Source organism: Aethina tumida, chromosome 3 (genome assembly GCF_024364675.1).
Source record: "Aethina tumida isolate Nest 87 chromosome 3, icAetTumi1.1, whole genome shotgun sequence".
Lineage (NCBI taxonomy): Eukaryota > Metazoa > Arthropoda > Insecta > Coleoptera > Nitidulidae > Aethina > Aethina tumida.
The window spans coordinates 12129980-12156680 of record NC_065437.1 but is presented as its reverse complement, the minus strand read 5'-3'; the positions used below and the strand labels follow the sequence as shown (position 1 = coordinate 12156680).

Genomic DNA, 26701 nt, shown 5'->3' with positions numbered 1-26701 from the left:
CGCGAATTCACCAGAACCTAACCTATATTTTTAACCTATATAATTTGTTGTGGGTTGACATAACCTTATTGTTGCAGTTGTTTTCCGAAAACACATGTGAAATGTTTAAAACGGTAACTTGGGATAAAGACGCGGCCGGTGATGCTACTTGCAGCGCTGTATTTAAGGTAAATATGCTGTCTATAATCAATCATTTTTAAAATAGTTCTGTAGTTTTGATCAAAGTTAATTGTTTGATAATTTGTTATGAGAAATGACAATTAACGTTAATTAAACGTCAATACATGAAATTTTCTGTAACTTAAGCAGTCATTCGAAAATCACGTTGAAGTGCTGTGTTCCATCAGTCAGCTGTTGAATGAAATCTTCTAGTTCTTGACATTTATGGCGTTAAGCAAGATCATATTTGGAAAAGTATTTGGAAAAAGCTCACGTTTCTTGTTATGCAGAAATGTTATAAAATCTGCCACTGTTGTAAATGTGTCAAAGCTCTTCTATACAACTGACAAGGAATCAGCTTCTAAAATAATTGTGAAGATCCAGAAAGGTTTACAAGACAAGCCGATAAATTTGGGCGAAGCCGACAAGACAATTAAAGGCAAATTAACCAGCGATGATGCGACAAATAAGTATTTAGTTGCTGTGATAAGCTTTTCCTTACTAATTATAACTGTGTATGTTGTCTATGAATTCGGTAAACCGTCCCGCGATCAAAATAATATAATTATTCCCGATGAATATTCGGACCTTCCGATTTGGAAACAGCACTTGCGAAGGTTCATTAAGACCCTGTATGATGTTGCTACAGTAATTCAAGAACCATCCAGAGAAAAACTGCTACCTGATCCATTCCAGTATCCCTATTTCCAACCCCCTTACACCCTCGTGTTGGAATTTACTGATTTACTGGCGCATCCGGACTGGACCTACAAAACGGGCTGGAGGTTCAAAAAACGACCTGGTTTAGATTATCTGTTGGAAAATCTTGTCGGATTGTATGAAATAGTCGTTTTCACCGCGGAATCAGGTATTACAATATTTCCAGTCATTGAAGCTGTCGATCCGAATAATTGTATATCTTACAAACTCGTACGAGACTCTACACATTTTGTGGACGGTCACCACGTTAAAAACATAAGTAAATTGAACAGAGACTTAAGTAAAGTAATTGTTGTTGATTGGAACTCGGAGTCAGTCAAATTCCATCCCGAAAATCATTTGCAAATTAAAAAATGGGACGGGGAAGACGACGAAGTACTCATCGACTTGACTGTTTTTTTGAAAACGATTGCTCAGACAGAAATCGAGGACGTTCGCGATGTCTTGATCTATTACAAACAGTATGAAGATCCGTTGAAAACGTTTCGCCAAAAACAACATGAGTATTTCGAGATGCAACAGCAACAACTTTACAATATGGAACAGAAATCCAAAAACAAGCCGAATTGGTTCCAAAAGTTCTTGTTTTAATTGTAGTTAATAAGTTAAATAAATAACTAAAAAAAGTTTATGTTTTATTATAATAGTTATTTTACTTCATTTTAATTCATTAAATATGAATTCTTCATCTCTGGAAACAAAATTAATTATTTATTATTGTATTTAGGTTAAAAATGCACATGATGGGGGTCAAAAACAACTTAATGGAAAGGTAAAGAAAAAAGGCCAAAAAAAGAATAATGCAAATTCAGTTAAACACATTGATAACAATATAGGGAAATCTGGAAAAAGACCTAAGAAAAAGAAAGTAAAAACTAATGGGGTTGAGACTGAAAAAAATGAAAATAATATTGACACAATCCCTAAAAAGAAAAAAATACAAATTATTCAAAATATTTTAATAAAACCTAATGGTAATGTTGAAATTAATAACAAACCTGAAAAAGATAATTCAGATAACAGTTTAAAGGGAAATTGTTCTGAAAATAATAAGTCTAACGACAATAACCAAAATATTGTTAAAAAGAAACAAAAGAAGGTAGTGGAAAAGATACAGAAAATAAATAACATTAAGGAGAAACTAAACAAAAAACAAATTAAGCTACCCAAAAAACTTGTAGAAAAAGTAAATGGCGAGACAAGTAATAATGCTTCAGAAACTGTATCCAAAAGCATGAAAAGGAGAATAAAAAGGAAAAATAAATTAAATAATAGTTTGTCTAGCATAAATAATTCAGTTGTAGAAAACAATACTCCTAATATCAAAAACAAAAAAAAGAAAAGTAACGTAAGTCCAAAAAAAGCTGATCCTGGCAAAACCGGTTCTCAACCAGTTGTCAAAACTGGGAAGACACTTGCAAAGTTGTCAAAAAGATCAGAGAAGAGGAGAATTAAAATGCTCAAACTGAGAGAAAGTTTACAAAACAACATGCACCATCAGGATAAAACGGGGTTGTCGCTAAGAGAAAGGATGATGGCGAAGCTAAAGGCTGCACGTTTTCGCTACTTGAACGAGCAGATCTACACTACGGACAGCAAAGAAGCTCAAAACCTGTTCAAAACCGATCCGGACGCTTTTCAAGCCTACCACGAAGGGTACAAGCAGCAGGTCCAAAAGTGGCCAATAAATCCGGTGGATGTGATCATCAGTGCTATTAAAAAGATGTAAGTGTAACGAAATGATTCTATTTTGCGTGGTTTTAATCTTTCTTTTTCAGGCCATCCAGTCACGTGATTGCCGATTTTGGTTGTGGGGAAGCGAAGTTGGCAAGATCCGTCTCACAGACCGTTCATTCGTTCGACTTGGTGGCAGTTAATGAGGAAGTTGTTGCATGCGACATGGCTAATGTACCTTTGGAAGATCAATCTGTCGATGTGGCCGTGTTTTGTTTGTCCCTGATGGGCACGAATTTACATGATTATTTGTTTGAAGCCAACAGAGTATTAAAACAAGGGTAATTAATTTCTGTATTGTTTCACGTGGGAGTTTATTAAATAATTGTTTTTGTAGGGGTGTTATGAAAATTGCCGAGGTGGAGAGTAGGTTTGACGACGTGGACAATTTCATACAAGGAGTGGAAAGATTTGGATTCAAGAAGAGCTGGAAGGATTTATCTCATAATTTGTTCTATTTTATTGACTTCAAAAAGGAGACGACTATTAAGAATAAGAAAAAGTTGCCAACTATTAGTTTGCATCCTTGTTTGTATAAAAAGAGATAAATGTTTAAATTTAATGTTTATTTTGTATTGATAAAAAAATATAAAAAATTAACAAATTATTTATTTTGGAACATCTACTCCATCCAGCACATCTTCCGCCTCTTCTCGGAGGTTTTCTACTTTCTCCAAAAGCAACATCTGTAAAATAACTATTTTTTAGAACTATTCATAGTCGATTGTTAAATTTACCTTGGCAGCAGATATTAGTTGATTTGCTACAGTCCTCGTCATAAATTCTATGTTTTCCATCAAATCATTGACATTTGCTTTTGCAATGCTTTGTAAATTTTTGTATCCAGCATTATACAATTGTTTTGCTCTTCCCTACAAAATTAGATCATTGATTAAATTAAATAATACTATTAAGAATTTATTTACTTGTTTGACTGCTGGAAGTTCCATCAAGGGCGATAATTCTTTAACACAACAATGAGAAAGTCTCTGGCTCATTCCTTTTAGTAAATACGAGAACGCCCAGAATTCTTCTAGCTCCTCACAAAACATGACCACGTTCGAAGCGAAAGTCGCCGCCGAAACCATCAAATTTTGAACTATACCTCTGTCAACCTACTTAATTAATAGAATACGATTGTTTTATATATTTATTGTAAAATTCTATACCTGATATTTTTCTGAAACTTCAAAAACCGGTTTTTCATTCCACAAGTCGTAGAGCATCAACGTTAAATAAAATCTATTGACGACCCTTTCAGGAATGGTCTAAAATATTCTTTATATTAAATTTTTTTAAAAAATATACTGAAACAACTTACTTTAATCGGTAAACCCGACATCATTTTTACCGCTACAGATTCGTTCAGTCCTAAAATTCTAGCGGTTTGCAACTGACCTTTATCCAGGTGCGTCAGCTAAAACTAATATGATAGAAACTACGTATTTTCTTGAATGGAGCAAGTACAATGTAGTAGTAAACCTGCATGTTTGGCTTTATTTGTTCAGATGTATCATATGGGGTAACCAAATAGAGTAAATGCAAACAGTCTAATAACACCAAACTATTTTGAGCTTGGTGAAGATCTTCATACAACATGAAAGCTCTGGACAATTCAAGTCCGCCTAAAATTATAATAATTATTAATCTAAAATAGTTGTAGAAACAACAGCAACCTTTTATTGCAGCTGATCCCATTTTACTGACAACAAATTTAGTGTTATTTCTAAGTACTACAGTTTTCTTGGCAGTTGAAGGTCCTGAGCACTCATTAATTGAAGTATCCAGCTTCACAGTGATATCAAGGGTTGGAACTGCGTCCTTTTTCTCGTGGTATTCTTGTATTGCACCCATTTTAAACAAACTTTTAATGGCGTTATCTATTAGTTCTTTCACTGAAATCTCCAATCTTTCAGCTTGAACAGACATTAGAGTATATTTAGCAAATTCCAACAATTCGGCCCTGGTGTTTGCGATGCCAAGACTAATGCAACTAAGAATTAAATGCCTAGAAGTATTCAATGGACGGGTTTAATATATAAATGATTATTTCATACGTACCGGAATCCTTTGGCACCGTTTTTGTGCATTCCGGATAAAGCCTCGCTCATGGGACTCATAAGCAGATTTTTAACTTTCTTCATGTCTTGGAGATTGGTTATTAAAATACTGTCGCCGGTTTCACCGAGGCCTGCTCGTCCGGCTCTACCGACCATTTGTTTATATCGGGACAAGTTTAAAAATTCCCTTCCTATATAAGGGGATCGGATGATGACTCTTCTCGCTGGTAAATTAACACCAGCGGCCAACGTAGAAGTGCAACAGATTATACAGATAACTCCAGCTCTGAAACCTTCTTCAATAATTCGTCTTTCATCGCTTGTCAACCCTATGAACGTTTTTATTAATATTTGGATATTGATTGATTGTTTTTCTATTTATACCTGAGTGGTGGTATGCTATGCCAAAATTAATAGAGACTTTGAGCGTCTTACATATTTGTCCACTTTCGCTTTTTAATCCCTCAAGTATTTGCAACTTCTCTGTCTTTTTCAGTTCTTTTATGTTTCTATGAATTATTGGAATGTAAAAATTATATGGTAAGCATATTATACTTACGGATTTGCAGTTTTGCATAATAAATATGCGACATTCTCGCAATTTTTCTTGGATGCACAGAAAATTAAACAAGAACTTTTGGGAACAATGTCACTAACCAAACCACCCAACATATCAGGATCTAACTTTAGAAGAGATTCAGAATACTAAAAAAATTAAAAAATAAAATAATTTTTCTTTTAACTTATGATAATTTACTTTGAAATCCACTTTTTTTGGGTCTATGAGTAAATCATTTTCGTCTTTGTAATTCCAATTAATTTTGGCAACTTCATTTCCACATTTTACATATTCTGTTAGTTCAACAGGTCTGAAATTTCCTGTGTACTTTTCGGCCTTTAAAAATTTACAAATGTCTGGTAAATTTCCTATTGTGGCACTCATACCTACTATATGCACATTGCCTAAAATAATTTTATTAAATAAATTATAAACAACCTTCACATTTGTTTTTACCCTTCAGATACATTAGTTTTGTAAGAACAGCTTCTAAAGTAGCACCCCTGCCTTCCTCACCAACAAGGTGCAGCTCATCAATGACAACAAGCCCTATCTCATTCATTCTTCCCTTCTCTATCAAACTGTTCACCATACCTAAAGCTTTTTCGATTGTAGCGATGTAAACGCATTTCTTACGACGCCTTTTTCTTGGTGGATAACTACCCTTACTTGACGCATACTCTTCTATTAGAAAATCTAGTGCTACAGCAAATGGTGACAAAGACCACACCTGAAATTTAATTTAAAATAAGATTTTTTAAAACTAAAATTGCAATTAGTAACCTTCTCCTGAACTATGGCAACAAATGGCAAGATAAAAATAACATTTTTCTTATAACACATTATTTCTTTCAATATCAGAATTTCAGCAACAAGTGTTTTACCTCCACTAGTTGGCAAAGCATAAATTAAGTTTTGCCTTTTTTGAATTGAAGGCGAATTCAAACATTCCTTCTGCCAATCTACAAGAAAATTTTTAATTCAATCAACATTTCAATTAAGTAACTCACCATATAATTCACTGATGCCTTTGTATTGCTTAATAAGCTCCTTAACTTTAAGTGGCATACCAAAAAAGGGGCCCAATTCATGAAACTCTGACTGCACTTCAGCCACACTGAGATCCATGTTACTGCAATGAGGTAGTGAAACATCTTTAGATGCATTCATGAGCATTGCGTTTTTAATTGTGGTTCCAATGCTACTGTTTAATGTTAAAGAAAAGCTGTCATCACTCCAATTTGCTCCTGTTTTTTCCATTTTATTGTCTGACTTATCCAATGCAGCTTCCTTATTTATGATCACATCCAGTATTTCATCAGATATTTCTCTATTGCTGGAGCAAGCTTCAGTTCCCATTATACAAATAGATTCTCCTATGTGATCAAATAAACTGTCTACTTCAGTTCTGTAGTCATTGGTGACATTTTTGTTATTAAACAGATCTGTTTTGTCCAGGAAAGAATTATTAGGATTTCTCCTGTTTATCTCTTTTTTTAGTGAACGAATTTTTTCTATAACTTCTGGTACCTTAAATAATTGTATGGGGCTTTGCTCATGTTCACTGTCTGTAAATGTGCAATTTATTTGCTGCATCAATTCTGAGTCCTTAAGTACTTGACAAATATTTGAAGGAGATTCACCAGTACTTGAAGTCCCACAAATGACTTTAGCAGTGTCTTTTGTCCCAACATCATTTAAACTTTCAGAATTCAAACACTGTTTAAAGGCATCAAATTCTGCTTTTCTGCAATTTGGACTTTTGTTAAATTTATTGGAGTTCTCATCATTTTCTTTAGTGTCTAAATCTTTGATTAGTTGTGTATTAAAATCAAAATCATCCAAAGTATTCTGTAAACTTTCGTCATCTTCATCATATTTCTGCTTAGAATTGTGAATTAGTTGCTGTGTTAAATCAGGTGCATCAAACAAGTCCTGAGAATTGTTCAGCCAATCTTGTGTGCAAATTAGATCTGATTCTGTTGTGTGAAGTTTAGCTTTCTTCTCATTAAAATTGTAGGTTGGGAATTGGTTGTGCCTTTTTGCTGGTTTAATTTCTAAGTCATCTTCGATGGTTTCAATAGAACTCACCCCACTTGATGATTTTTCTGAAACTGTTGTTCAGTTATTTTGTGTTTATTTAAAGTGGTATGAGATGACTTACAATTTCTAAGAGAGAGATTATTTTTTTTTCCTCTGGAAATGTTCTTAATGTTTGTTAACTTATTAGAATTGTTTCCTTTTAAGGCAGTGTTTACTGAAATTAATTTGAAAATAATACATTAAAAAGTTGATTATTTAAATTATTCTATCAGTTACCTAAGGGGTCCATTATTAGATTATTTACTTCAAACAAATATTAACCAATTATTCCCATAGTTATAAATTAACAGTGTAAAACGCGCAACAACAAATTCAAATCTCAAACTGTCAAAATTATGTGTCACAACTAGAATTTGACGGCTAACCTCAAAATAAAATAAGGTTATGTCACAGATTTTTGTTGTGTTTTAAATTTTATTAAACAATTTTTTGAATGAAAATATATTGTTTAAAGTTAAAATGTCGTTATTTTGTTTTGCTAGAGCTAGAATGTAAGTATATTTATTAACCTAAATTATAAATTAAAACTTTATTTTATCATTTTATTTGTAATATAATACTAAATATAACGAAATATCAATTTATTGATTTCAGTCTTAGGTATTGAATAAAATATTACTTAAATTTATTGATTCACTTAAAGCTGGAATCTAACTGAATGTTACACAAAAAAAGAAAACGACAAAAATGTCGTTTGATGTAGATGAAAAACATAAGTATATCATTTTACTTGTTCTAAAGGTTAAAAAGTCAAATTTTATTTCATGTTGGGATTCTAATTGAATACATCACATTTCTCTGAAAGAAACGATAGTATGTACAATATTATTATGAATAGAAATGTTAAAATTTTTATTAAACACTTTCAATTACTGAAACTAAACAATTATTTTTTATTAAATAATTCTCTGTATAGGCAGGTAAAACAACGATATTTTTCACGACTAGAACTATAATTGATATTTTTAATATAATTATATTTTATTTCGAGTTTTAATAGATCACATTATACAATGTTATTTAAAACAATATCACTTTAACAAACAAAGTCTTTAATGAGTAGTATAGGCTTTGGTTTATTGATTCTATTAAACCATTTAATCTACTTTGTTGTTACTTCTAAACGAGATTTAAATGAGATAAATGTCCAGAAGATATTTAAATATCCGCTTCAGGACATTTAACATAATTTAATTTGTTTATTTACTGATTTAGTTTAATATAGTTTTATCTTATTAATAGAAAGACGCGTGGGTTCACAAAAACTAATGATAAAATGGTATACCTCTTTTTGTAATTTTGCACATGCAACAGAAACGTGGCCAATCAAAAAAGAAGTTATCTCATTGGTTTTCGTTCCATCGTATGTTCAACAAAAATGATGCAATTACGGATGTTGCTAAAAACGGTATAAAATATTCAGAAGACAATCAAGTATTATCAATTTTTTATATGATGTTTATCATTGTTATCTCCAAAGAATAAATTTGTAGTTTCTAGAAGTAAATATTTATATATTATATCTTTGTTTTGTTTCTCTTTTTTAATTGCATGGAGTATTAACCGCTTACTAATAAAACAAACTACACATTTTTTAATAATGAATTTTATTTATTAATCCTCGTTTATATTTTAATGATAATTGTAACAAATATATCTATTATGGAAGTGAACAAATTGTGAATTTGTTTGGTTTTCTTAAGAAAACTTGATCAGTTAAAAGGCAGTGTACACTGCCCCGCACTTTTTACAAAGAAAAAAAAACTACAATTGACGTGTTATCATTTTAGCACTTTTGACAATATGTACTTACTATTGTCTTGTTTCATTTGTGCCACAATAAACATGAATCATTTTTAATTCATTAAACAATGGGTAATTGTACTTTCAGACTAAAAACGCCACCGTATTCAAATTGGAAGCAGGTGACGACGACCAGACTGCTGGTTCCTATCAAGCCAATTTTTTACCGCCAAATAGCTACCGACAAAAATGCCTCCGTGGGTGAGTAGTCAGTTATCTGGACACGATAATGGGGTTAAATTTGATGATAACCCACTTCCTATAAATATTAAAAACTGCTTAGCCGTCAGTCTGTTCATTCAAATCACTTTGGTCGTGAGAATGTACAACTTAACCGCCCCAACGACCCATTATCGTCCAAGTGATAGTGTTAATTCAATTTTAATTGATTATTTAATCTTTCAAGGTCCGGAAACTATTCTATTTGTACATAGATAGGTATTATGTTTGATTGTTGTTGATTGTCCTTTTGTTAAACTGAAAAATTAATAATTGTGTTGTGTTAATCCAGGCTCAACTAACTGGAGGGGTGTGTTTACCAGATTTTTACCAGTCGGGTTGTGTCTTATAGCTGTGATGCAATGGCGTTATTACCGAAAACTTACCAGCGATTCTTTGGCCAAACAGTGGGAAATCGATTGTTATTGTAAGTTGCCACTAAGGACGGTTTCGCGTTGTTGGGGATGGATTGCAGGTAATTTATTATGAGCATTTACTGGTTCGTTTTTGACTGTTTCTATTATAGACACGCAGTTGCCCGTCTTTCTGAGAGGACCAGTTTATACTCTTTATTCGAATACTTTCGGTGTAAATCTATCGGAAGCGCTCAATGAAGATTTGACCTCCTATCCGAGTTTGACTGATTTCTTTACCAGACAACTCAAGGATGGGGTTAGAGTTATTGATAAGGACAGTTGTGTTGTATCACCCTGTGACGGAACTGTTCTTCATTTCGGACATATTCCTAACGAGAAAGTAGAACAAGTAAGTTCATATCTTGTGTTTGTTACAATCGAGTTGAATGAACCAGGAAACAAATTATTCAATTAAACGTTGTAGGTTAAAGGAGTAACATATTTATTGAAAGACTTCCTTGGCGAAAACCAAAATCAACAGAAATTATCGAATGTAGATTATAAGAAATCGTTATTACAAAGCAAAGACGAAAAGACTGCATTGTATCAATGTGTGATATATTTAGCTCCGGGTGATTACCATAGGTAAACCACATGAATTCTATTAATACATACGACAATCTTCACACTGTAATGTTTATTATAGATTTCATTCTCCGACTGAATGGAAACCTTTGCGACGACGACACTTTTCAGGCGATTTACTGTCTGTAAATCCTGCCATCGCAAAATGGGTACCCGGATTATTCTGCTTGAACGAAAGGGCAGTTTATTTAGGTGAATGGAAACATGGATTTTTTTCCTACACCGCTGTCGGTACGTCGGTAACATAAAATACTTATCTTGAGTTTCTATTTTATTTCTTTAAAGGTGCAACAAACGTTGGGTCTGTGAAAGTATACTTTGATAAGCAACTTCAGACAAACACATCAAAAAAGACGAAACAGTTTAAGGAAGTGTTCCTTGGAAATTCGATTGAATTGAAAAGGGGCGACCCTGTCGGCGAATTCAGAATGGGATCGACCATAGTTTTAATATTTGAGGCGCCGATTAATTTTGATTTTTCAGTTGTGTCTGGACAAAGAGTCAAATTGGGTCAAAGTTTGGGTTGTTTGGGACAGAGAAAGTTCGTTGACGACGTCGAAAATAGAAACGACAGTACAACGCAAAGTGCAAATTAATGAGTATTAACGAATATTGTGATATGTTTAATAAAAGTTAAATAAATAAAGTTTTTATATACACGGAAATTTCTTTATTTCAAAACGAAAAAATTATTTACAAATCAATATACCGAAATTTTGAATCAAAAGTCCTCGTCGGGCCACCATAATCTGAAAAACTGGTTTAAAGTCTTCCAGACAATATAAAATTTGGCACCCATCCGCATGATCATCAACGGGTAGACGACCGAGGGCCAAACTTGTGGCACTGGAACATCCTCCATCGCCTGCTTGAAACCCTCGTAATCGTCATAATACATGTTATGTAACATTGTAGCTACCCAACATGTAACAAGGCTCCAGCTCCTGAATGCGAGGGCTTTCTTCAGCAGCCAGTGTTGAATCATCAGTATTAACCAGTCGGCAACAGTTAGAGTGAGGACGAAATTTGCCAGTTCGGGGCTCACTTTCAAGTGTGTGAGCGCGAAAATGCTGAGCGACACGCACAAAATGAGAATTATTTTCATGATTATAGCACCTGAATTTTCTTTACTGACACAAATAAATGAAAAATAAAAATATGACTTTGTTTAATCAATGTCAAGGACTTGTTTCAAATGTTTCAATAATGAAAAACAATTTTTGTTGATTTTTTCAATTTTAAAGAATGAAAATATATACTTCTAGTACAAAATGTCTTTAGGCCCAAAATCAAAACCTACAGGGTGATTTTTGGGGTATGTAAATTGAAGAAACCATATTAGCGAATTTTTTAGAACCAATCTAACTACCCCATTGGTTTAAGCACCCCTTCAAATGGATATATACCATTTCTTAAAAAAAAAATATGCATACTCATAAATCTGTGAAAAAGTAAAATTCATATTCTTTTTATGAACTTATTTTTTTAATTAAATAGTCTAGAATAAACTGTCAAAAATAGTACAAATTATCTTATTTTTCAACAATATTGAAATATACTAATAATAATATACTTATACTAATATTTTTAATATTCAAGAATAATTACTGATTTCTTTTCAAATAAAACTACGTTTCATTTAGTTTTTTTTTATTGAAATGTTTGTTCCTAATTAAGTATTAAACAGAAAAAGATTTTCTTTGTTGCTGACTTTCACGATTAATTCTTGGAGTAGGCTTCACAAATATACGATACTCTTTGGGAGGTCTATAGAACGGACATACCAGCGGTCTTATTTGGACGTTGGTGATGTGCTTCAACACTGAAAAATACGAGTATCTTCTGTGACCTTCCTCTAGTTTATTTTTGATTTTTTCTTCCTCAAAAATATTCGACAGAAGTGGAACGACTTTGATCTCTTTCGAGGTATCCTCCGGCACCGCAATCGAGTGTCTCGGCAGTCTGTTGAATTTGCATGTTGATTCCTGAAAAAAAGTTTGTTTATTTCAGTGGTCATCCGGGGTTGGAAATAATTACCTTTAACACTAAATAAAGCGTGGTGTGTAATAATTTGTGTTTGTGGGTAAACAAATAAAACGCCTGTTAAAATAATATCATTTATGTACAATTTCATTATTGACCAGTACCAGAACAAACATAATTATCAATTTTCATTAATTGAGATTCGATATGGCTAAAGGGACTTCAGTTTTGTGCATCGACGTTTTTCGGTGCAGCTTCAGTTTGGGAAACATTGGAATTTTATGCACACCATTTGTTTTTGCCAGGAATTCGTCTACGGGTTGACTAGGTGGCAGCAATTTCTTTTGCACCAACACGGACTTCGCTTCGTTGATGTGTCGGGCGCTTTCTTCCCACCATTTTCGGAATTTCGTGTCGGCAGATTTGGGATCACATCTTTGTTTGTAGCAACGTTCGCAGCAATTTATTTGGCACGGGCCACATATGTGATTTAAGAAGGCGTTTGTGGGCGCGGCGATTCGGTCGATCTAAAATTATTGTGTGAAATGTGTGTGTAAGGATGTGCCATTACATTTGTACTCATACTATTATAGCTATTATATCTTAAATGCATCGAACAATGAAATGTATTTACCTCTCTGCTTTTCAGACGACGTCTGTGTACTTTAGGTTTACGTTCCTCCACCACCTCCTTCTTTTTACTAGATTTTGCCTTGGCTGGCGACGTGTTGCTGCCAAATAGTCCTCGGTTTTCTGCCATTTGAATCATATACTTGTCATCTAATCTAATAATTTCCTAAAAATATCAATATTTAATAAAAATGTCACCAAAAATTCTTCAGATACTTACTTTTCGTTTTATATAAGACAGGAAACATCCACAAGCAGGTGAATTGGCACATTTTGTTTGACTTGGACACAAGTTGGGTAATTCGGGTACATCAAATATATCCGTATCTGGAACCTGAAACAACCGGTTTTAACAAAAATAATTAGATGTGAAGAAAATAAATACATTAACAGTATCTAAAATAGTTTGATCGCCAATTTCAGCTTTCAACAAGTCCGACGATTTTTTTATCAAAGGTATTGCGTCGTCCTGACCTTTTTCATTGTTATTAATTTCCTGAAATAAGTCAATGATTGATAGTCTAGTTTAGAAACATAGTTTATCAACTAACATTTCCTTCTACCAAATTCGGTATAAATAATTTTCCTTGCATAGTTGCGTGGTGAATTTTTGATATTTTGTTTATGTCCCTCAGTGCTCTGTCTACCATCCCTTTATTTTCAGCATCTAGTTCCGAATGAGTTTCGTACAACACGAACTGAATCTAAAATTTTATCACTGATAATTTTATAATCACTATTATATGTTATGTGCAATTTTTATACTTGGGGTCTTGACATCGCAAACCTAAGTGTCTTTCGTTGTTCGTCCAAAATTTGGGCAACCCTTTCTTTCCCTTCTTTACTGTCTTTGGATTCCGTCAGAACTTGTAACATGGTTAAGTCCCCACCTCGACTGCAAACCTGAAAATTGTCAAAGTTACAAGTACAATCGGTTTTACAAATCAAACATTTCAACCAAATCTATTGGATCTGCTACAGCTGAGTAGCTGTTGGGTGGAGTAGCAAAGACTGCCACCACTTCCTCCATGTATTGAGCGTCTGCTCGTGTGTCAATTAATCTCTCCGAAAATATTAGCACGTTATTCATCCCCAATTGTTTGAAATAATTATCGTACTCAATTTTTCTGTTAAATATTTGCTGTTACAATATTGCAGCATTAATTTCGAGTATGTATTTACCTTTGACCAGCGCTAAAAGCCAACAATTTTTTAACTTTTTCATTTTGCGACAACAGAACAGCTAAATAAGCAGTACTCCTCGGCGAATTGACGTGAGTTTGTATTACTGTTCCAGCAAGTTCCAATTCCGATAGCAATTTATCGAAAGTAGCTGGTCCCAGACAAAACGACTTGTCCTGAAATAATCGTTAATTGTTTAAATTACATTTGCGAACGACTTAATTTACTTGAAGAATCAATTCGTGATTTTTGACTAGGTCACTTCTGGACAATTTAGTACGCATCGATGTGTGGAACTCAATAATTTGTGGGCAGTGATTATCGAACTTGAAACCGTTTACAGTAATCAGACTTGAAGGCAAATTTATATCTATTAACCTCAGCTGGAACTCCCTTTCCAGTTTCTCGCACAAATCTTGCCTGTTTCTAAATAAAACATTGATGAAACTAAGCACAAAAAAGTCCCAAACAACTTACTGTACTCTGTTGGTGTTAACCCAACAAGTAACAGGCTTAGTAGTTTCATTATCGATAAGTCTTTCATCTCTCAAATGGTGAGGCAGTAATTCACTCAGAGTTAAGGCGTTATTTTTAATTCTAAGGCGCGCAATTGAAGCAGCCAGCTTCACTCTTTGAGTCCAAAGGGCATTTTCGACAAAGCTCAAGCCTGCGGACTCGAATAGTTTACTTGCGATTGCCTGGACTTTCGTCTCCCTCTTTTTGAACTGTCTGTGATACAGGTCGTACAACAATAACCACACCAATGATTGGATTTCTTCGAGCTGAAATTAGAATTACGTTTGATGTGGTGACACAATTGACAAAAGGCTAATTTACCATCGGAAAAATGGAAAAGAAAGTGACATTGTCTAAGGCTTCACCTAAAACTCTCTTATCTGAAAACAATAAAACCATCAAGATGAACGTATTCAATTTTCTTTACTTTACATCTGAAAACATCGTATATCAATGTGTAAACACGTCTCATTTCTTGCTCGTCCTCGAACTGTGTTCCAATAGGTGGAGTTTGTAGCAGACAACCAGCTTTTGCTATATCACTCACGGTCCAAGTTATCGTTTTCACTTTTATAGGTTTCTTTTTTTTCCTCAGTAGCAATTCTCGTGGTTCGCACGGTGCTATGGTCTTTGGCTTGATGTTCCAGTCGTGCATTTTGATGATTTTTGTGTCTTCCAAGCGTTCAAACATTTTCCTAGAATCATGGAGGTGAAAATGATTGAATCGAATTCACAGAATGGTTTAAGTACAATTTGTTATATAAAAAGTAGTATTTAATACTTAATTTTAGGAACTTGACATTCTAATGATATTTGATGACAGCTACAAGGCGGCAGTTTATACAGAGTGGACACAAAAAAGTTAAAGAAAAATACTAATACTTTGCATCAAATATACACTGAGGGATTTAATTCAGCTAGTAAAATACTCTATAGATGATTGATTGACTTTATTTAACGTTCATTACATATTTACAAAATTATTAACATTTTTTGGACAGTTACATTCGTTTTCTCCGGTCAGTTTACGGAATTGCTTCTCAGTCAGAAACACTGATCGAAAGCTAATATCGTGCCACCGAAGTTTCCTTTTTATGTAAAAAATGGTTGGGTAAGCCATATTAGAAACAGGACTGTTGTTCCCATAAACTTGTCCTTTATACTTCCTCATCTTACGCGTGAATGAAACCTTAGCATTAAGCAAGTTGTTGTGGTTCACTAAGATGTCATTTCGGAACACCCGTGATGTTATTGTGTGGTTGTGGAATTGGACGATGAAGATGTTTCGATTTATGCATCCAATAATCGAGCCGAATCGATAATAGCCGTCTGGTGCTAGAGCAAGGACGAATTTCAGGATGGGTTTGATGGAATGATCGAATCTCCCCATGGTCGATATCGATTTCGCGATAGCATCGCACTTGAGCAACGACACCAACGGTCTCAATAACGTTTCCACTAACTGCTCATCTTGCTGCACCGTTTCTGAAACTGAAATTTGGTTGTGGTCCATAGGATTAAACTATGGTACGGATTTTGTAGTTAACGTCAAATTATTTGACGGCTGATTTGTTCGGGTGGTTTTTCAGGGAAACAAAAAACAAACACCAACTTGGTTTTGACCTTTTAAGGGCTGAAAACCGGGAGTACAATGCGCGTGGGAAGTTCAATGTCGAGGGGTTAATTGAATTGAGGTTTGTATGTTGAAAATATTAGTAGCGACAAAAGGTTCAATTCAATGGGTTTCAAGCCTGTTTAACTTAGCTTCGTTATTATTAGAATCTCAATCCATAAATTGTGTACTTACATGTCGAACTTTCTGTACTTTTGGACTAATTTGTGATAAATATTAGACCTCCATTCTTCATCACTAGGGAATGTTAAGTCACACAAAACGTAGGGTTTTGAAGAACACATTTTTCACTCACATAAACAATATTAGATAATTCAATGCAGTGAATTACAACATTCTATAACGTGAACGAAATTGCTTTAGGAAAGTTTAGCAATTATGTATCATGTATTTGAAATATTAAATTGTTGTGCATTTTATGAATTTGTATCTGGTAGTGGTTTTAAGTAATGGCTTGAATTCAAGTTTTGAACGTTCATGTAATAAGTTTTGCACGTAATAATCGCATGATGGGTGTTTAGGAACTGGCATGAAATGTGTAAATAATAAATAAACTAGAATCCGATTATATTTCAATTACAGTTGAATTAAATAGTTTTTTTAAACTATATTTGGTTACTTAATTTTTTAGAGGATCACCAAAACTTAATATTTTTTTTAATTTTTTAAGGGTTTGTGTATTTTAAAATCTAATTGTTTAGAATTTTTAAAATATTTTAGAATATTCCTGTTTGAATAATATTTTTAGTAATTTTGATGTTTGCTTATTTTTTTTAATTTAGTTAAAACGAAACATCTTTGGAGTTTTATTCTTTAATGAAGTATTTACCTTTTATGTTTACAAAATTATAGCAATTTTATTGAAGAACGATCTGTGTCGATTCAGTCGATTTTTTACCTGAGGTTTTTTGCTTATTATAATTTAATAATGGATTGTGCTCAAACTGTATTATTCACTATAAGCAAAAATATAATTCAGTCTTTTCCAAACGGAGAGAAATAAGTAGAGAAAGTTTTTAACTAAATAAATCAGTAGTTTCCTGTATTAATAAAAAATAGAGAAACTGGCCTTTAAATGAATAATTTTGAATGATAAAAAACAATCCATTCTTATCGTTACCCTAAAACTTAAATTAAAACGAACCTAGAAGAAATGGGACTTGCTGAAATTTAGTTTAGGGACTGTAAAATGAAAGTTAGTGGATGGGGGTTTGTTTGGCTAGAGAACTACTAAAACTGTGAAGGCCCAATTTCGATTTACTCAGGATCAAGTGGTAGATACGAAAAATATTCAGCCAATTTGAAAAACATGAAAGAATTGATAAGTCAAAAAACATTCCATTCTTATCGTCAACTCAAATTATAGCTAATCTGAGTGAAATGGGCTAAAATTTAGTTTAAGTATTGTGAGAAAAAGGTTAGCTGAATAATATTTTTAGTAATTTTCATGATGTTTGCTTAAAAATTTGTAATTCAGTTTTTAGTTAAAATGAAAAATCTTTGGAGTTTTATTCTTTAATGAACTATTTACATTTTATTTTTACAAAATTATAGCAATACTTTATAGTATTTGAAAGATCTGTGTCGATTCAGTCGATTTTTTACCAGAGGTCTTATTATAATTATTTAATAAATGGTTTGTGGTCAAACTGTATTATTCACTATAAGAAAAATATAATTCACTCTTTTCCAAACATAGAGAAACAAGTAGAGAATGTTTACAACTAAATAAATCAGTAGTTTCCTGTATTAATAAAAAAATAGAGAAACTGGGTATGGGGTGGATACAAAAATATTCGTTCGAAAAACTTCTATAAATAAATCTTTAAATGAATAATTTGGAATGTTAAAAAACAATCCAATCTTATCGTTACTCTAAAACTTAAATTAAAATCAACCTACAAGAAATGGGACTTGCTCAAAATTTAGTTTAGGGACTGTAAGATTGGCTAGAGAACTACTAAAAATGTTAAGGCCCAATTTCGATCTGCTCAGGATCAAGTGGTAGTATTTGGTAATAGGTAATATTCAATCAACTTAAAAAACTTGAAAGAATCAATAAGTGGATAATTCTAATGTCAAAAAACAATCCATTCTTATCGTCAACTAAAATTATAGCTAATCTGAGGAAATGGAACTCTACTAGGAATGTGAAGGCCCTAATTCGATTTGATCAGGATCACTTTAACTGGGCCTCAGAACAGAGGTGATGGGTAGTTTTTAGACCACATTTAATTTATTTATGGAGGTTTAGCTTACATGTCCTACAAGGACAAAACTACACAAAACGTTTGTTATATCCCCTGTGAAATTGTGATGGTTTAATTATGATATGCTTTAGGGATATATTAAACAATATTTTGCTTTCATATATTGGAGAAACAATACCCTTAATAACCAAATTCGACATAAACGAACTCTTCACAAGAACTCAAGAAGCTTAGAGGAATATAGGCATGTAATATATTCGAAAATTGATTGAGTCTATGCCTTGGAGATTGGGTGAAAGTATTAATGTTATACTAAACGTTCCTCGTTTCAAAGTCATTAAAAATTGCTTTCAAAATTAAAGCCCAGCTCATTTCATCCTTCAAAATAAATGTCTCATTTTATAGAATGAGAAAATAGTGGTTTTTATATTAGTGTATAAAACAACATTAGTAAATTAATATTGTTTTAACAGTTGACATAAAATAAAATAGTTATGGTCGCATATATTTTAGTAGTTTTTAGGGTTCGAGAGCAATTTTGCGCACTTACTCATCACAGTTATCCATTAGTCTTTGTTTCTCGACAAGTTTGTAATAAATTTTCGTTTTCCACTCATCGTCACTGGGCAAAACAACATCGAAAAACTCCCCGTCAACATCGTTCAACTCACATTCGGCCATCATGTTCTTCATGATGTCAGGCAACGCTTCGAATACATTACCTTCTCCAAGAGCATTCAGACTAACCCAGAGTTGGTGATCGGCCGTGGCTGTTTCCTCCATCTTGCGTTTTAATATTTTCCCTGGAAGTCATATATAATTAAATATCATAAATATATTGCCGAAATAATATAAGAACTTCGGTGCTGAACACGCGATATCAATAAAATTGTTGTCATTAGTCAATATATTGGCTGAACTTGAACTTATTTTCTCCATAAATTTTCGATAATTGTGACGGATGACATGATCGGAACTGGAAAATTGCTACGCCAAGACATTTTTAAAGCTCAAGGGTTGCACTAACTAGGTCAACGCATCTGATACCGTTTAATAAGTCTTTTAATAGTTTTTTTGGCTGCGCCAGTTTCAAAGTTTATTTACAAATTACGTTACAATCATGTGAAAATAATAATAATAATGCAGATTATATGATATAAATCACCACTAATGAAAAAATCTATACCTTTATTGACATGAAAAGTTGTTAAACTACATTTTTTTAACACCGGACATTAAAACCTAATTAAAAGCGTAGTTAACTTAAGTATAATAAATTTGAAAGCTATTTCTAAAACAGGGTTAATTATATATCTATTGTTTAGATTTTTGAACGCCACAAATCGATATATTAATTTTCCTTTAACGCTTTTCACTCCAGACACACAATTTGATTCTAGATTAGCTAATTAACCGTAAATATCATTCAGTCGAAATTAAACGTTGAAGGTTGCGAATCGCGAGCGTTTTCCATCAGAAGACGTGCTTTATTAAAACTATCCATCAAAGGTTTAATTGAAAGAAGCCGATCCAAAAATTGTATCGAATCAATAGTTTTACTGGGTCTATAAGCTACGAATATATCTATACATGTGTGCCCTTCCCCAATATATAAAAAATTAGTGAGATCATGTCACGAGACCATAAATAACGTTTGGCGATGGTTGAAAAAATAAACTGATATGCATTTTTGTAGCTTCGAACTATAAGGGTAATAAATTCGGAGTGAATCGATACGAATTGTATCGAAGACGTTTATGCGGGCGATATGTCATCGGAGGAATGGATTTATCGATACTATAATTCAACTCAAGCCATAAATTTATTGACTATTGTGCGAGTATTTAAGATGTAATTAGTAATATACTTGCTTCCGACCTAAATTCTTGTTTGATACAATCGGGTAATATATTAAATGGAATTGCACTTGTGTTGTATAAGATGATTTATATGAAAGATTTTGTTAATAATAAAGTTGATATTAAAATAAAAATAATTATCAATAATATAGGAAAAAAATATTCGCAATTTGTAACGTCACAAAATGTAAAATAAAATAAAAACATGGTTAAATATTAGAAAAAAATTAAATGGGTAATTAATAATATTTAACATATTAACAATTTTTTCCAATAAAATAAAAAAATGGGCGTGAATATGAAGCACGAAGTAATTCAAAAGCTGAAAATTATTCATGTAAATCCTCCTCTTTAAAAAGGGAGCAATGATGAAGCGACAGCATAATTAATAACCCAGCAAACATTTTTATTTAACATATTTTTTGATCATACTGAAGCACTGCGATCACGCGATTCAGCGAAATCTAATAAAATAAATTTTAATGACGGCATGCAATGCTTATACTGCCACGTTTTACTACAATTCGAATTGTACTCACCTGCGAAAAAATTGAGGTGATTGTCGTCGTGGTGTTGCAGGCGGAATAGTTCTTATTTTGTGCGAAGGTGTTACGATGAGCACCGGCACAAGATAGGAGTGGATCTGGTCGAAACCTCGACACCTGTTACCGTTGCCGCCTCCAATCACGCAACACCGCACTTTACTTACACTTCACGTTATACTTAAGGTCAGTGTGTCACTGGGGAGCTTTAATCAACCCCTAAACGTTCAACTCAACTTTTTTATATTAAAACGTGTTTAGTACATTAATTAATCTTTTGTTTTTTTTTTGTTCGTTCTGAACCTAATTGGATTTAATCAATTTAAAGTACCAGAAAATATCTATTCAATCGCCAATAAATTTAACATCTAATTTCTGAAATTGATTTATGTGAGCCGAAAATTGTAGACACGAAAGTGTTATTTTAAAAATAGGTCACCAAAAGCGTGACAATTCCGATAATTTCACAATTTGACGGGAATATTAACCGAGTTAACCACACGGACGGATCTATTATAAAACGTTATTAAATTTTGATAAAAAATTTATGCGGCGTAAAAGCGTGACAAGTTCAAAACCAGTAAAACGTCTTATCACCGGTAAACTGTAAATGGTTCTCACGAAATATTAATGAATTATGAATCACTGAAGGCTCGTATAACATTTATAACAAAAATAAAATTAAACGAAATAAATATTAAGTTTTTATTGTAATATTCATCATACTATAAAACATTTTTTCTTAGTAACATCATAAGATTTTACACTGTTTAACAAAATGCACAACATTTCAATCTATATCATTGGGAAGATTTAGAGCTAAAAATTCTTCCTTCCTCTTCAAATATTCGTTGAACCTCAACGCACCGTAACTGCAAAAAATTTGGTCATAAATAACTGACATTGTTTAAAATGTGCACACTTACTCCATGAAATCAAAATCGATATCAGAATGTTCGGCCTGCAACAACGACCAGATGCCCCAAAAAACGTGGGCCATGAGTGCAAATTGGTTCACTTGCACATAAAGTCTATCGACCTCTGAAATTGAAGGTACTCGATTATTGTATTCTTTGAGGTAGGTTGTTAGCCAATCATACTGTAGTTCTTTATTCGGGTATTTTGAGTAATCGACCTCATCAACTCCTACAATAAATACAAATATCTTTAATAATCATTATAAAAATTTTTAATTTACTAAGTGACGAAGTAGAAAGAATAATAAAGATAACAATTTTTGTATATCGTATCAGCCACAATCAGTTTTTTATTTACTTATGACAAAGGTATAACTATCTACATATAGAGCATCTCAATAAATTATTAGTTACGATATGTAATAATTATGAAAAATAAATTTATTATGATTAAAATAATTACCTGCGAACTCAGCAAAGTGATTGGCAATATCAAAAGCTTGATAATTTGGTGCAGCATATTCAAAATCTATAAAATTGACAGTGCCTTTCTCCTCTGTATAAATTACATTTCCTAGAAGCAAATCGTTGTGAGCAAAAACTACTGGACTTTGGAGTTTTCCCAAAACCTCTTTCAAATACTGTACTTCCTCTGAGATTCTTTTTTTGGACATGATTGTTTCTTCAAATCTAAAAGACAAAAATATTCTGTTACAAACTTTTACAGTAGTGGTCATTTTTATAGCAACTCTTTAAAATGATAATTATTATGGACATAACTGTTTAATTTAACATCTTGTTGTACATTTATTTTTCTGAATTGGACAAATATAGCAACTTCAATTTTGAGAGGAATTTTTATTAACTAAAAATTTACGAATATATGGCATGCCAATATTATAATCATTTTATATAATTTTTAAGTTGGTGTCTGAAGTTTAGATTGTCAAGGTAAAACATTGATAGTCTGATCTTTTAACCAATTCATCACAATTTAGTATTTGTGTTTGGGGTTGTTATCATGTTACCTTCCATATGTGGAAATGTTGTTTAACATATCTCTGTACATAAATTAGTCCCTGTGTCCTTCTTTACAATAAAGGAGATTTACTCCAGAAAAAAAAAAACATTTCCATGCCATAATTTAATTACTACCCTGTTTCACTGTTGATATAACAAACGTTTTGTGTATTTTTTCCCTTATAGTAAGTCACTACTGTAAGCTCATCACTAAAAACTACCATTACCATTATGTGATGGTGTTTTTAGTGACGATATAAAGTGATCTTGAGCAAATTGAAATAGGGCCTCCACATTCTTAATAGAGACCAGGGTTTTCTTTACAGGTCTCTAGCCAAACACACCCCGTCCCTCTACAGTCCTTAAACTAAATTTTAGCAAAGTCCATATCTTTCAGATTGGCTATAATTTGTATTAACGATAAGAATGGATTGTTTTTTGACATTAAAATTTTTCACTTATTTTTCAAACTGGTTGAATATTTTTCGTATCTACCACTTGCCCCGTTTATCTAATTTTTTTATTAACACAGAAAATGATTGACTTATCTAGCTGTAAACCTTGAACAATGTCTATTTGTTTCTCTTGGTCTTGGCAAGACTGAATTATATATATTTTTTTAGAATACATGGTACAGTTTGGCTAGGACCACTAATAAATAATCGATTTAATCTACAAAGATCATTAAAATACTACAATGTAAAAGCTGCTATAATTTTGTCCAACAAAAAATAAAAAATGTACGCAGTACCATCTGCATAATATTTGTTACAATGATTATATTATACATTGTAAACAGCGTCATTTAAATTATGACTCGTGTAATGTAAGTTAGCTGTAACTACAGACGTAAAATCAATGCAATTTAAACGCTAACGAAACAATTATTGTTTCACTTATGTTTAACCTTGCCAATCCTCGCGATAACAATCAATAATATCTTACTTTTTGTGTTTATTTGCATCTGAAAATATTTCTGGAACCAGATCCAGGAACGATTGAGTCTTGGTCCACAAACTGGGTCGATTTATTGTCTCTTCAGGAATTTGTACTCTATGTAAATTGGCCATGCGTTTTGCCACTAATCTGTAGATTACTGGATCTGTTACCGTGTGTGGTTTTAACGTGCTGCCGGGAATGAATTTGTAAGCTAACCCATTATCGAACGTTGCGTAGAGTTCCGGGGCCAGACCAACTTTGTTAAGTAAAATTATGTTCCTAAAAAATAAAATTGGATTAACTTGTGTGTTTTCAGAAACGGATATTATAACATTCTTGGCCTCAATAAGTGATTTATTGGTTTCAGTGCGTTATCATATCATTATGATAATATAATATGATTGTTGTGACCTCACACACAAATCATACACATCCTCATTTGTTAATATTAACAAGACAAATCGTTTACAAATGTTTTTGAATTGAAAATGTGTGAAATACTTACAGTTGATTAATTTATTTTGCAACAGTACATTGATCTTTGTAACCTTCGATAATTCACTTACCGACTTTCAGCCTTTCTGTCTATCAAAAGATCTGTTTTATTGCCGTAAACCCTTATTAGAACTGTGTCTTCATCTGATGCGTCCTTCAGTTTACATCCCACCAATTTGTTGGTCAGACCGTCTGTCAACAACTAATTTATATCATTTTCCACGGGCTTCCATTCAATGATCTGTACACAAGAAAAACAACATTAATAAGTCAATATAATACGCAAGTTATATCCAGTCATAAAATTTGTGATTGTTGTTCTTGTTTACAGATAATTTTAGTCAGTATATGCATTTTTAAAGAAAAATTGTATTTGACCGCTTGCAATTAATTATCTTTATTTATTATATGTTTGGACAGATTAAACAATAATAATTAAGCAAGATTAAATAATAAAATTGTACTATATTAATAAAAATATTCCATCAATGGAACATGATAATTATTCCATGAAATATTTCCCTAATAATAAAACTAATCTGGTCGTTTAGACAATGTGCAAAATAAAATAAGCACACTTTCCAAATTAATCTTCATCAAACATAAATTAAAAAAAAATTGTTTAAATTAAAATTGACTGTTAAACATAAATAAATGGCTCAGGTAATTATTATTGTGGTTGATTACGTAAACAGAAAATTGGAAATAATTAAACATTAAACATCTCACAAACAAAAATGTTCATGATAAAATTCACATTAGTTCGAAAATTATTAAAATAAATTATTAAAATAAATAAATAACCATAACCAATTTGATAAATCTTACCTTAAATTTAATATCACATTTTTTCCACTGCGGCCTCAAAACTTGCAGAATCTCCCCGGCCCCCTGTTCGATTTCATCCCCATCAACGGTTATGCTAACGTGCGGAACACAGTCCATGTTGTACGTGTTCGCCTCGTTCAAAGTTTCGACACGACTGTTTCGCTGTTTACAATTTACATGCAACAGATAAGGCGTTCAATTTGTTTGAATGGACGGTGCGGATGTAGACACATTTCTCCAATGCGGGACTGATACGGGCCTCCGATCCTGACCTGGAAATGGGGGAGAATTTTTATTTATCGAGCGGGTTTGCTCGAACTGGTTTCAACGGTGGTTGAATATTTTTTTTAATAAAAGGACGTGTCGAAATACAGCTATCAAGTATTTTTATCTCGTACAATTCTTGTGAAATTGTTTAAGATAATCTCGTAGTGAATCATTGTTGTAAGATTTGTAGATATTAAAAATTGAGTCGTCCCTTGTAAGTGGTTTTGTTTTAACTCATTTGACTACACGTGAGATGGTTATTTAAATGCTAACCTCCGACGTAAAAACACACAATCAACGAATTTCAACTTGTGGAACATTAAAAAGTCATTGTTACTTCCATTTTTCTGCCACACATACTCACTTCATAGTTCGATAGGTTCTACAACAATAAATACAAAGGAAAAAAATGAAACCTTGGACACTCACTTTCGTTCACGTTATACTACGAAAATGCGGTATATTCCATAGAAGTTCTATAAATAGATTTTTATTTGACTCCATTCATAATACAGTTGGCGGATTTTGCCTATAAATTCCGTCGACAGAAATATTTCGATCTATGAAAATCTCAGCCCGGTATCAAACACGTGCTAACAACAACTGTTCTACTGAATCCTTCTAATATTTATAAAAAACGTATTTTTACAATGTGGAGAAGACATCTGAGGTTTTATCAGCTTTGGAGGAAAGCTAGGGCGCAAGTGGAAATCGTATTGATTATAATCGCAACCTTGGAAAACTGGGTTAAGTTTAAGATGAAACATGTGATTCATCAGCACTGGATCTAAAAATCTTATTGACTTTTTGGCTATTTCCTACCCACCAAATTTTTCCACATGCACATGGTTTATTATTAATGTTATCATAAAAATAAAATTTCAAGCAAAATATATATATATAATGTACTGTAGTGACCAGAAAAATAGCACATATACTATCTTAATGTTATTTAAGAAAGGTACACCTTTAAAAAATTACACTAAATTCTTCTATTATTATTCATTTGCACCTAAATCAAAATCTTTCCACTTAAATTAAATATTAAACAAAATAAATGCTAAATGTGATTTGTTAAATAATTTATATATAACATATAAAATTTTGTTGGGTAACCTTTGTTCGTTATAACCACCTGTAAACGTAAGGCAAAGATTGAACAAAATATAGGCAATATAAGTAGTCGGAATTATGTTTCATTACTCTTCAATAGTAACCACAATGCATCATTTTAGATGCTTTTTTGTGTTTTAATAGTGGTTACATGTGGTTTCACGAGTTTTCAATTGTACTCAGATCTGGACCTTATGCTAGCCAATCGA

The 26701-nt window shown here is 32.5% G+C and overlaps 6 protein-coding genes across 12 annotated transcripts; 3 read left to right on the top strand and 3 right to left on the bottom strand.

Annotated features, from left to right (window-relative positions):
- Positions 1-7: 7 nt before the first annotated feature.
- On the top strand, positions 8-3220 carry LOC109594755 (uncharacterized). Its single transcript, XM_020009996.2, has 4 exons — positions 8-167; positions 1607-2604; positions 2658-2894; positions 2951-3220. Exons 1-4 carry the CDS (start codon positions 102-104, stop codon positions 3159-3161), a joined length of 1512 nt encoding a protein of 503 aa, XP_019865555.2. The 5' UTR covers positions 8-101; the 3' UTR covers positions 3162-3220.
- Positions 218-1517, top strand: LOC109594729 (mitochondrial import inner membrane translocase subunit TIM50-C). The gene has a single exon (XM_020009966.2). It carries the CDS (start codon positions 385-387, stop codon positions 1468-1470), a length of 1086 nt encoding a protein of 361 aa, XP_019865525.2. The 5' UTR covers positions 218-384; the 3' UTR covers positions 1471-1517.
- Positions 3163-7633, bottom strand: LOC109594753 (helicase POLQ-like). Its single transcript, XM_020009994.2, has 16 exons — positions 7552-7633; positions 7397-7489; positions 6243-7346; positions 6016-6194; positions 5689-5962; positions 5431-5636; positions 5233-5378; positions 5058-5182; positions 4675-5002; positions 4290-4621; positions 4081-4238; positions 3935-4030; positions 3783-3881; positions 3540-3728; positions 3351-3485; positions 3163-3299 (listed from the first exon to the last, which is right to left on the bottom strand). Exons 1-16 carry the CDS (start codon positions 7562-7564, stop codon positions 3222-3224), a joined length of 3555 nt encoding a protein of 1184 aa, XP_019865553.2. The 5' UTR covers positions 7565-7633; the 3' UTR covers positions 3163-3221.
- Positions 7634-7678: 45 nt separating this feature from the next.
- LOC109594741 (phosphatidylserine decarboxylase proenzyme, mitochondrial) lies at positions 7679-11015 on the top strand. Of its 3 annotated transcripts, XM_020009982.2 has the most exons (7): positions 7679-7826; positions 9227-9339; positions 9650-9832; positions 9884-10122; positions 10198-10358; positions 10420-10589; positions 10644-11015. In XM_020009982.2, exons 1-7 carry the CDS (start codon positions 7795-7797, stop codon positions 10952-10954), a joined length of 1209 nt encoding a protein of 402 aa, XP_019865541.2. In that variant the 5' UTR covers positions 7679-7794; the 3' UTR covers positions 10955-11015. The 3 variants fall into 3 exon arrangements, with proteins under 3 accessions (XP_019865541.2, XP_049820255.1, XP_049820254.1); XM_049964298.1 differs by lacking the exons at positions 7679-7826; positions 9227-9339 and adding an exon at positions 9430-9576; XM_049964297.1 differs by lacking the exons at positions 7679-7826; positions 9227-9339 and adding an exon at positions 9442-9544.
- Positions 11016-12003: 988 nt separating this feature from the next.
- Positions 12004-19310, bottom strand: LOC109594730 (putative methyltransferase NSUN7). Of its 3 annotated transcripts, none has more exons than XM_020009967.2 (13): positions 19063-19310; positions 15102-15364; positions 14991-15049; positions 14631-14935; positions 14381-14579; positions 14154-14329; positions 13930-14098; positions 13737-13874; positions 13523-13675; positions 13357-13467; positions 13192-13305; positions 12976-13137; positions 12004-12343 (listed from the first exon to the last, which is right to left on the bottom strand). In XM_020009967.2, exons 1-13 carry the CDS (start codon positions 19293-19295, stop codon positions 12038-12040), a joined length of 2388 nt encoding a protein of 795 aa, XP_019865526.1. In that variant the 5' UTR covers positions 19296-19310; the 3' UTR covers positions 12004-12037. The 3 variants fall into 3 exon arrangements, with proteins under 3 accessions (XP_019865526.1, XP_049820249.1, XP_049820250.1); XM_049964292.1 differs by lacking the exon at positions 12004-12343 and adding an exon at positions 12462-12868; XM_049964293.1 differs by lacking the exons at positions 12004-12343; positions 19063-19310 and adding exons at positions 12462-12868; positions 15420-15463.
- Positions 19311-21604: 2294 nt separating this feature from the next.
- On the bottom strand, positions 21605-26064 carry LOC109594735 (ethanolamine kinase). 3 transcript variants are annotated; one of them, XM_020009972.2, is made up of 7 exons: positions 25653-26064; positions 25113-25384; positions 24356-24486; positions 23796-24068; positions 22294-22520; positions 21840-22059; positions 21605-21785 (listed from the first exon to the last, which is right to left on the bottom strand). In XM_020009972.2, exons 2-7 carry the CDS (start codon positions 25227-25229, stop codon positions 21704-21706), a joined length of 1050 nt encoding a protein of 349 aa, XP_019865531.1. In that variant the 5' UTR covers positions 25230-25384; positions 25653-26064; the 3' UTR covers positions 21605-21703. The 3 variants fall into 3 exon arrangements, with proteins under 3 accessions (XP_019865531.1, XP_019865532.1, XP_019865533.1); XM_020009973.2 differs by having other exon boundaries at positions 25744-26064; XM_020009974.2 differs by having other exon boundaries at positions 25809-26064.
- Between the last annotated feature and the right edge of the window lie 637 nt (positions 26065-26701).

What these genes read in the sequence shown, in the direction of transcription:
- LOC109594755 (XM_020009996.2), top strand. Translation starts at nt 102, where the DNA reads ATGTTTAAAACGGTAACTTGGGATAAAGACGCGGCCGGTGATGCTACT. An exon ending in CTTGCAGCGCTGTATTTAAG is followed by an intron (nt 168 to 1,606) that starts GTAAATATGCTG and finishes TATTGTATTTAG; the next exon opens with GTTAAAAATGCACATGATGG. An exon ending in AACAGAGTATTAAAACAAGG is followed by an intron (nt 2,895 to 2,950) that starts GTAATTAATTTC and finishes TTGTTTTTGTAG; the next exon opens with GGGTGTTATGAAAATTGCCG.
- LOC109594729 (XM_020009966.2), top strand. Translation starts at nt 385, where the DNA reads ATGGCGTTAAGCAAGATCATATTTGGAAAAGTATTTGGAAAAAGCTCA.
- LOC109594753 (XM_020009994.2), bottom strand. An exon ending in TTATGCAAAACTGCAAATCC is followed by an intron (nt 5,183 to 5,232) that starts GTAAGTATAATA and finishes AATAATTCATAG; the next exon opens with AAACATAAAAGAACTGAAAA. An exon ending in GGGATCAGCTGCAATAAAAG is followed by an intron (nt 4,239 to 4,289) that starts GTTGCTGTTGTT and finishes TTATAATTTTAG; the next exon opens with GCGGACTTGAATTGTCCAGA.
- LOC109594741 (XM_020009982.2), top strand. Translation starts at nt 7,795, where the DNA reads ATGTCGTTATTTTGTTTTGCTAGAGCTAGAAT. An exon ending in TTGTTGGGGATGGATTGCAG is followed by an intron (nt 9,833 to 9,883) that starts GTAATTTATTAT and finishes TTTCTATTATAG; the next exon opens with ACACGCAGTTGCCCGTCTTT. An exon ending in CTAACGAGAAAGTAGAACAA is followed by an intron (nt 10,123 to 10,197) that starts GTAAGTTCATAT and finishes TAAACGTTGTAG; the next exon opens with GTTAAAGGAGTAACATATTT.
- LOC109594730 (XM_049964292.1), bottom strand. Translation starts at nt 19,295, where the DNA reads ATGGAGGAAACAGCCACGGCCGATCACCAACTCTGGGTTAGTCTGAAT. An exon ending in CTAATGGATAACTGTGATGA is followed by an intron (nt 15,365 to 19,062) that starts GTAAGTGCGCAA and finishes CCATGATTCTAG; the next exon opens with GAAAATGTTTGAACGCTTGG. An exon ending in TCTTTTCCATTTTTCCGATG is followed by an intron (nt 14,936 to 14,990) that starts GTAAATTAGCCT and finishes TTCTAATTTCAG; the next exon opens with CTCGAAGAAATCCAATCATT.
- LOC109594735 (XM_020009972.2), bottom strand. Translation starts at nt 25,229, where the DNA reads ATGGACTGTGTTCCGCACGTTAGCATAACCGTTGATGGGGATGAAATC. An exon ending in GATGCAAATAAACACAAAAA is followed by an intron (nt 22,521 to 23,795) that starts GTAAGATATTAT and finishes TTTGTCTTTTAG; the next exon opens with ATTTGAAGAAACAATCATGT. An exon ending in ATCGATTTTGATTTCATGGA is followed by an intron (nt 21,786 to 21,839) that starts GTAAGTGTGCAC and finishes AATTTTTTGCAG; the next exon opens with TTACGGTGCGTTGAGGTTCA.